We start from the raw sequence: 9,661 nt of genomic DNA, 5'->3' as shown, positions 1-9,661 counted from the left end.
CTTAATCACCTAAATAGATATATGATAATAGAGAAAAGAAATCAGAACATGCGAGTAAGCGAGCAACCAACAAGTATCAAATATGAATGGTGGCAACAAATCTACGATCTTAACAAGTTTTCCCCTGTATTCTTCATAAACCTAGAAAGAAACTTTGGAAAATCTTGCTGGTTGGCATGATATAAAAGGGCACAGATCTTATGAAAACCAAGATTGTCAAAAGTCTAATATGAATGAAAATGTCAATGACTCATACATCAGATGCAAGACACGCTCATTCATGTGCTAATTTACTGGGTATATACATAGGCCCTGTTCATACATGTTGATAGCACTTGAACATCCTTTTTTAACGCTGAAAATTACCATTTATTCGGTTATATATCCCTAAACGTCCCAGTTTAAACCAGCTTCAGAAAGCTTCCTGTCCCTGAAGTTACTTTTTGACTACCAAAAAAGGCATAACTTTCCCCTTGGGTAATCCTAAAAAAAATTCAGAAGGCTAGGGTCTGAAACAATATTTTTCGCCAGAAAAGAGTCGTTGCTTCCTCAAATATTACAAGGTGTTAGACATTTTGTATATTTCTGGCAAAAAAAAACAACATTTTTAAAAGAAAGTTGAAAAGAAACTACGTATGCCTAAAATATATGTCCATAAGATTTATAAAACTCTAAAATCTACATAAACAGCCAGTGAAAAAATTGAAAATTATGCAAATATTTTGGTCAAGACCTTTGCTTGACCGTCCTCAGTGCAGAATAAACTGAAAAAAAAAAACAATTTAAACCAAAACACAAAACTAAAATATGATGACCCTTTCTCAGTGACGGTGAAAGGGTAATTGAATTAAAAACACAAAAAAATGACATTTCACAGTTTCATCTTACTTACACCACTCAAACCACTTACTTACACCACTTAAAGGCTAATGGCTTTCCAGGTAGATTATTATCAGACATGTGTTTTGTGAGAAGTTTATTAACATATTCTAAGAAAAATCAAATAAGCTCATACCTTGTGACGGCGTAGTGGATGACGCTGAGGTTTCCAATCTAAGGTTTCTTGGTTCAATCCTGCGTTTTACAAGGAAGAATCCTAATGCAAATGTTTTCATAATTTTTTTTCTTGTTTTGAATCATTTTCTAATACCTGTTTCTGTCTGGCTGAAGAAGACAATTTTGCTATCCGCCGTAATTTTAGTTTTTTTTTTTCTTTACCTTTGACCGAAGATATAAGACGGGAGCAAATTAAACCTATTTAGCTAATCCATAGGAGCAAACAAACAAATTCCGGGGGGAAAAATGGGGTTAGGTTTTCGGTGATTAGGTTTTAGGTGATTTAATTTGATGTGGATGCTAAATTACTTATGGGTGAAACACCTTTTGCGTACAGTAGTGGGTACTAAATATTATTTTACATCAGCATTGGTAAAATAATGAAACCAGAGTTCGGATGATGGTACGAATTATGGTGATTTAATTCGATGTGGCGGATTGCAAAAAATTGTTGTTAGCTACTAATTCTGCAAAGATTTTTTTTCAGTATATTTGTGGAAAAACGTGAATCACATTCGTTGACATATTTAAAGACTTACGGAAAACTCACGCAGATTATAAAGATGGAAACTGTAAAAATTGATAATCGTAATGAGATTTCAAGATTAATGATCAACAAAAGCCACAAAAATCGCCAATAAGATAAGATTCAACGTTCCCACAGTCTGCGGATTGCGAAAAATCGTTGCGAGTTACTGATTCCGCAAAGATTTTTTGTAGCAATTTTGCGGAAAAACGTAAATCGCGTTCGTTTACCAATTTAAAAACTTGCAGAAAACTCATGCGGATTATAAAGATGGAAATATAGAAAAATTTTGTAATTGTAATTACATTTCAAAATTACTGATCAACAAAATCCACAAAAATCACCATAATAAGATAAAGATTCAACGAGTTAAGGCGTGGCAACAAGCTACTAGGGAGACTGAACTGTCAGGTCAGCAAATGACTGGAATTTTTGAAAAAACATGTGCAATAGAAGCTGTAGGGGGGATAATCATCCTAAGATCTTCTAGCTTGTTTACCTTGCACTTATTCTGCATGCGGTTTTCCCGCATTCAAAATGTGTTTCTCTGGAAAAACTTCAGCGATCTTCTCGCATTGAGATCGCGGTTATCGTATTCCGCAATCCATAGCGTGGGTGCTCCACAAGAAGGTAATTCACAATGTGGGGACGAAGGGTAAGTAAAGTATTTAATCGATCGATTGTGTGACAATCTATGTTTTGAGATAAAACAATTTACAAAGAGATTATGGAAATAAGATGTACTTACTTTAACAGATATCATTGGTGATGGCTTTGTAGCAAAGAAATCCTTTACTAGTTTTTCCTTGCCAATTAAGGGAATAGTGTCCCGATAGTGAATTTCAAAGAAATCTATCAGCTTAGAAGGTGTGTCTAGAGAGTCGAATATTTCTTGTGGCATAAATAATGTCACCGTCCAAGATTTGTCTTGATTCGGCAAAGCAATCATCATGAACTGTCCACGCGGCCAGATGTGAAGATGGTTCTCTGGCATCTTGAACTGCACAGAAATAAAACTTAAAGTGACAACTTAAAAAAAATTGTAGGCGGGAGCTCCATTAGAGAGCAGGCCATGAGAGCAGGTTATTCCACTCGAAATATACAAAATTTAAAAAAAAAAACATGTACCATAAAGGGAAGAATTTTTTCTATCGGAATAAGAAAAGGGCTTTTTTAAGGTCTTGATCTCTCAAAAAAAGTTAAATACAAAAACAAGTTCTTTCAGCTGAAAGTAAGGAGCACCATTTAAAGTAAAAACTAACAGGAATCATCCTGTATATTGGGGGGCACACCTTCTCCTCAATACCCCACTCTTCAAGTTAAAATATTCTCGAAAATTTAAAAGAGGTTTTTCTCTAATTAAACGGCCCTTGTGTTTCAGGAGTCATTCTTAAGGAATAGGAACTGGGACAAAAATTCCGACTCGAGCACAAAGAGCAAGGTGAGGAAGGGGGCAACACCCCTCATATAAAGAACAATTCCTGTTCATTTTAAGTTTCAATGTTGCTCCTTACTTTCAGTTGAAATTATTTTTTTCTAATTGTTTTTCAAGCAATGCAGCGAAATCCACCATCCCTCCATGTGAAATTTCCTCCCCCCACAGAAAATTCTTCAAAGTTCCTACCACATAAAATACCCCCCTTCCAGAATATTCCTCGCAGACAATTCCATCCTCACAGAAATTCCCCCAGGGATATTTCCCCCTTAAAAATTCTCTTTAACATTTTTTAATTTAAAAAAGAATTCAATTCCTAATCATTTTTCGAATCATGTCGGATATCTGCACTCCGTAGAATTTTTTCTTGGAAATCCTCCCTACCCCCAGGGGGAAGTTGTTCATACGGATAATTTATCCGTGGATAATTTTTTTCCGCTGAAAATTTCCCAAACCTATGGAAATCCCATCCTACAGAAAATCCCAACCCCACTCAAAAGTTCCTCCAGAACATTTTTACATGTTAAATTTAGGCAGCAAAGACAACGTAAGACAAACAAAAAGAATTTGGCAAAGAAATGCTGTTACGTTCCCCCCACATAAAATTTCATATGAACAGCTCACCCCCAGAAACATCCATCCCTACGGATAATTTCTATCGAAGTTAATTCCCCCAAATCGAAAATTGCCCCTCTCCCCAGAAGAAAGATATGTGTATACTTTCCAGTGACAAATACCATACGTAAACAATGGGTAAATTTTGTAGCTTAGAGCCATTTCTCTAGGGCCTGTGGGGGGGGGTCAAGCTATCCCCAAAGGTATAGTTATTGGAACTTTCAACTATGCTGAACAAAATGGCAATCTCAGAATTTTGATCAGACGATTTTGTGAAAAAGGGAGCGTGGGCGAGGGGATAGCTGCCTACCCCTCCCAATCTTTTTGGTTAGTAAAGTGGCACTTAGAATTTTCTATTTCCAACTAGCTGTTGGTGTGGCGCTTCGCGCCCCCCCCACCCCAAGATATATATATATATACATATATATATATATATATATATATATATATATATATATATATATATATATATATATATATATATATATATATATATATACATATATATATATACATATATATATATATATATATATATATATATATATATATATCAAACAGTTCGTGGTAACGAACTGTAGTAAGAAGCGACCCGGCTCAATAGTAACCAAAACTCTAAAAAATAGAATTTTGATACCAATACCTACATCAAAAGAATCGCATTTTAATGCTGATTTTAAATATATAAGTTTCATCAAGTTTAATCTTACCCATCAAAAGTTACGAGCCTGAGAAAATTTGCGTTATTTTAGAAAATAGGGGGAAATGCCCCCTAGAAGACATAGAATCTTAACGAAAATTACACCATCAGATTCAGCGTATCAGAGAACCCTACTGTAGATGTTTCAAGCTCCTATCTACAAAAATGTGGAATTTTGTGTTTTTGCCAGAAGGCAGATCACGGATGCGTGTTTATTTGTTTTTTGTTTTTTTTTGTTTTTTTTCCAGGGGTGATCGTATCGACCCAGTTGTCCTAGAATATTGCAAGAGGGCTCATTCTAACGGAAATGAAAAGTTCTAGTGCCCTTTTTAAGTGACCAAAAAAATTGGAGGGCACCTAGGCCCCCTCCCACGCTAATTATTTTACCAAAGTCAACGGATCAAAATTCTGAGATAGCCATTTTATTCAGCGTAGTCGAAAAACCTTATAACTATGTCTTTGGGGACGACATACTCCCCCACAGTCCCCATGGGAGGGGCAACAAGTTACAAACTTTGACCAATGCTTACATATAGTAATGGTTATTGGGAAGTGTACAGGCGTTTTTAGGAGGATTTTTTTGGTTGGAGGAGGGGTTGAGAAGAGGGGGATGGAACTTTCCATCGATAATTTGTCATGGGGGAAGAAAATCTCCATGAAGGGAGCGCAGGATTTACTAGCATTATTTAAAAACACAATGAAAAAATAAATATGAAAAAGTTCTTTCAGCTGGAAGTAAGGAACAGCATTAAAACCTAAAACAAACAGAAATTATTACCCATTTGAGGGGCTCACCTCCACCTAATACCTCGCTCTTTACGTTAAAGTATTTTTAGTAATTTCATCTATTTATTCTACGGCTTTTGTGATTCTGGGGTCATTCTTAATGAATTGGGATAAAATTTAAGCTTTAGTGTAAAGAGCGAGGATCTGACAAGGGAGCGAACCCCCTCATATATATAATAAAAATATGAGAATACAAAAGTTCTTTACGTAAGCTAATTTATAAGTTACATTAATCTTTTACTAATAAAAATATTCGTAAAAAATTAAAAGTTCTAGTTGCCTTTTTAATTAACCAAAAATCGGAGGGCAACTAGGCTTCCTCCCCCGCTCTTTTTTTCTCAAAATCATTCGATCAAAATTATGAGAAAGTCATTTAGCCAAAAAAAAAAATGCAAATTTCGTTTTAATTATTCCTCTGCGGAGAGCCAAAATCAAAACATGCATTGATTCAAAAACGTTCAGAAATTAAATAAAAAAAAACAAGTTTTTATATACGATATACGGTATACAATATACGAAGTAATTTCTGTTCGTTTTAAGTTTTAATGTCGCTCCTTACTTTCAGTTAAAAAAACATGTTTTTTTTATTTAATATATATATATATATAACAATCTGTAAAAACAATCTGGAAAAACAATCTGTATTCAGATCTATACCTCATTATTCTAATGATTGCCCTTGAGCTTTATTGATGGTGATTGCTAATCGAACATTCCCTGTGTCCCCGTCGTCATTTATATATCCCCCTGTGCCCCCTGGCGTCCCCGTTGTAGTTGTTTCCCTGTGTCCCAGTCGTCATTTGTGTCCCGGTGTCCCAGTCTGTAATTTCTCTTTGAGTGTCACGGTCGTCATTTATATTCCCTGTGTCCCAGTCGTCATTTTTGTCCCGGTCGTCATTTGTGTCCCAGTGTCCCAGTCTGTAATTTCTCTTTGAGTGTCCTGGTCGTCATTTATATTCCCTGTGTCCCGGTCGTCATTTGTGTCCCGGTGCTTTGTTGATGGTGATTGCTAATCGAACATTCCTTGTGTCCCGGTTGCTTTCTCTTTGAGTTTCCCGGTCGTCATTTATATTCCCTATGTCCCAGTGTCCCGGTCGTCATTTGTGTCCCGATGTCCCGGTCTGTATTTTCGTCAGTCGACAAACATGACGTCAGGCGACACACAAATATGAAGTCACTCGACAGACACACAGACAACTTATTTTTATATATATACTAGCTGTTGGGGTGGCTCGAAGCGCCCCCCCCGCGCGTAAGTCGTTACGCACCATATTAGTTACGCGCCACTGTAGTTGTGTCCCTGTGTCCCACCTGTGAATATAGATTTATATGTATATAACTATATATATATATACTAGCTGTTGGGGTGGCGCTTCGCGCCACCCCAACACCTAGTTGGTGGGGGCGCTTCGCGCCCCCCAAGCCCCCCCGCGCGCGTAAGTCGTTACGCGCCATAATAGTTACGCGCCATTGTAGTTGTGTCCCTATGTCCCACCTGTGAATATAGATATATATATATATATATATATATATATATATATATATATATATATATATATATATATATATATATGGTTTTAACTACGTAAAACTTGCGAATATACAACATTCTTTGCTGTCCCATTGTCTTTGCATATAAATAGATTGTCAGGTTTACCGACTCTTGAACATGCAACATATAATGGTCCATGGGAAAACAATCTGTATTCACATCTATACCTCATGACTCTAATGATTGCCCTTGAGCTTTGTTGATGGTGATTGCTAATCGACCATTCCCTGTCCCGGTGTCCCGGTCGTCATTTATATCCCCCTGTTTCCCCCGGTGTCCCCGTTGTAGTTGTGTCCCTGTGTCCCGGTCGTCATTTATATTCCCTGTGTCCCGGTCGTCATTTGTATCCCCATGTCCCGGTCTGTATATACATTCGTTTTTTAGTTTTGTTTTTCTCCTTTATTTTTTTCCTTTTTTTTTCTTTTTTAGCTTATTTAGATTTTTAGATTTTTTAGTTTTTTTTATTAGTTTTTAGTTTTTTTTTCTTTTTAGTTTTTTTGTCCCGGTCGTCATTTATATCCCCCTGTTTCCCCCGGTGTCCCCGTTGTAGTTGTGTCCCTGTGTCCCGGTCGTCATTTATATTCCCTGTGTCCCGGTCGTCATTTGTATCCCGGTGTACCGGTCTGTATATACATTCGTTTTTGACCATGGCAGTTTTTAGTTTTTTTAGTTTTTTACCTTTTTTTAGTTTTTTTAGTTTTTTTAGTTTTTTAGCTTTTTTATTTTTTTATTAGTTTTTAGTTTTTTTGTAGTTTTTGCCTTTTTTTTAGTTTTTTTAGTTTTTTAGCTTTTTTATTCGTTTTTAGTTTTTTTGTAGTTTTTGCCTTTTTTTAGTTTTTTTAGTTTTTTAGCTTTTTTATTTTTTTTTATTAGTTTTTAGTTTTTTTTGTAGTTTTTGCCTTTTTTTAGTTTTTTCAGTTTTGACGTCACCTGATCCAATTTTTTCAGGTGACGTCACCTGATCCACGATCCACAGATCCACAGACAACTTATTTTTATATATATAGATAGTTTTTTTTTACTTATGTCCTGGTCGTCATTTATACTCCCTGTGTCCCGGTGCTTTGTTGATTGCTAATCGAACATTCCTTTTGTCCTGGTCGCTTTCTCTTTGAGTGTCGTCATTTATTTTTTTCTTTTTTAGTTCTTTTAGTTTTTACCTTTTTTAGTTTTTTTTAGTTTTTTAGATGAAAATTTTTTTAGTTTTTTCCTTTTTTTTCTTTTTAGTTTTTTATTGGTTTTTACCTTTATTTTAGCTTATTTTTCAGTTTTTTCCTTCTTTTAGTTTTTTTTTATTTTTTATTTTTTTTATTTTTTTACCTTTTTTTAGTTTTTTTAGTTTTTTAGTTTTTTAGCTTTTTTACTTTTTTTATTAGTTTTTAGTTTTTTTTGTAGTTTTTGCCTTTTTTTAGTTTTTTCAGTTTTTTTTTTTAGTTTTTTATTGGTTTTTACCTTTATTTTAGCTTATTTTTCAGTTTTTTTCCTTTTTTTTAGTTTTTTTTAGTTTTTAGTTTTTTTTAGTTTTTTACTTTTTTTTAGTTTTTTTAGTTTTTTTTTAGTTTTTTAGCTTTTTTATTTTTTTTATTAGTTTTTAGTTTTTTTGTAGTTTTTGCCTTTTTTTAGTTTTTTTAGTTTTTTAGCTTTTTATTTTTTTTATTAGTTTTTAGTTTTTTTTTTAGTTTTTGCCTTTTTTTTAGTTTTTTCAGTTTTGACGTCACCTGATCCAGTTTTTTCAGGTGACGTCACCTGATACATCCACAGACAGACAGACAACTTATTTTTATATATATATATATATATATATATATATATATATATATATATATATATATATATATATATATATATATATATATATATATACTAGCTGTTGGGGTGGCGCTTCGCGCCACCCCAACACCTAGTTGGTGGGGCACTTCGCGCTCCCCCAAGCCCCCCCGCACGCGTAAGTCGTTACGCGCCATATTAGTTACGCGCCATTGTAGCTGTGTCCCTGTGTCCCACCTGTGAATAGAGATAGATATAGATATATTTTTTTAACTACGTAAAACATGCGAATGTACAACATTCTGTGCATATAAATAGCATTTATATTCCCTGCGTCCCGGTCGTCATTTGTGTCCTGGTGTCCCAGTTTGTATTTTCTCTTTGAGTGTCCCGGTCGTCATTTATATTCCCTCTGTCCCAGTGTCCCGGTCGTCATTTGTGTCCCGGTGTCCCGGTCTGTAATTTCTATTCAAACAATCCCTGTGTCTCGGTCGTCAATTATATATCCCGCCTGTGCCCCCGGCGTCCCCGTTGTAGTTGTATCCCTGCGTCCCGGTCGTCATTTATATTCCCGGTCGTGATTTGTGTCCGGGTGTCCCAGTCTGTAATTTTTCTTTGAGGTTCCTGGTCGTCATTTATATTCCCTCTGTGTCGGTCGTCATTTGTGTCCCGGTCTGTAATTTATCTTTGAGTGTTTTTTCTTTTTTGTTTTTTTTTGATTTTTTACATTTTTTCAGTTTTTTTCTTCTTCTTTATTTTTCAGCGTCACTATGAAGTACATATCGCCGAACCTTTGTTTTTTAACTTAAATCTGGTTGTGTCCCGGTCGTCATTTGTGTCCTGGTGTCCCAGTTTGTATTTTCTCTTTGAGTGTCCCGGTCGTCATTTATATTCCCTCTGTCCCAGTGTCCCGGTCGTCATTTGTGTCCCGGTGTCCCGGTGTGTAATTTCTATTCAAACAATCCCTGTGTCTCGGTCGTCAATTATATATCCCGCCTGTGCCCCCGGCGTCCCCGTTGTAGTTGTGTCCCTGCGTCCCGGTCGTCATTTATATTCCCGGTCGTGATTTGTGTCCGGGTGTCCCAGTCTGTAATTTTTCTTTGAGGTTCCTGGTCGTCATTTATATTCCCTCTGTGTCGGTCGTCATTTGTGTCCCGGTCTGTAATTTATCTTTGAGTGTTTTTTCTTTTTTGTTTTTTTTAGTTTTTTACATTTTTTCAGTTT

At 35.6% G+C, this 9,661-nt stretch overlaps 1 protein-coding gene across 1 annotated transcript in view; it reads right to left on the bottom strand.

Annotated features, from left to right (window-relative positions):
• Window positions 1-9,661, bottom strand: part of LOC136027500 (kynurenine 3-monooxygenase-like) — a 26,682-nt gene that overhangs the window by 8,813 nt on the left and 8,208 nt on the right. Inside the window, exon 3 of the mRNA XM_065704816.1 lies at window positions 2,331-2,582. Coding sequence (XP_065560888.1) covers window positions 2,331-2,582 — 252 coding nt within the window. The remainder of the gene's footprint in view (window positions 1-2,330; window positions 2,583-9,661) is intronic.

The sequence above is a fragment of the Artemia franciscana genome, chromosome 1, assembly GCF_032884065.1.
Source record: "Artemia franciscana chromosome 1, ASM3288406v1, whole genome shotgun sequence".
NCBI lineage: Eukaryota > Metazoa > Arthropoda > Branchiopoda > Anostraca > Artemiidae > Artemia > Artemia franciscana.
Note: the sequence above shows the minus strand (reverse complement) of the source record. Positions and strands in the feature narration are given on the sequence as shown.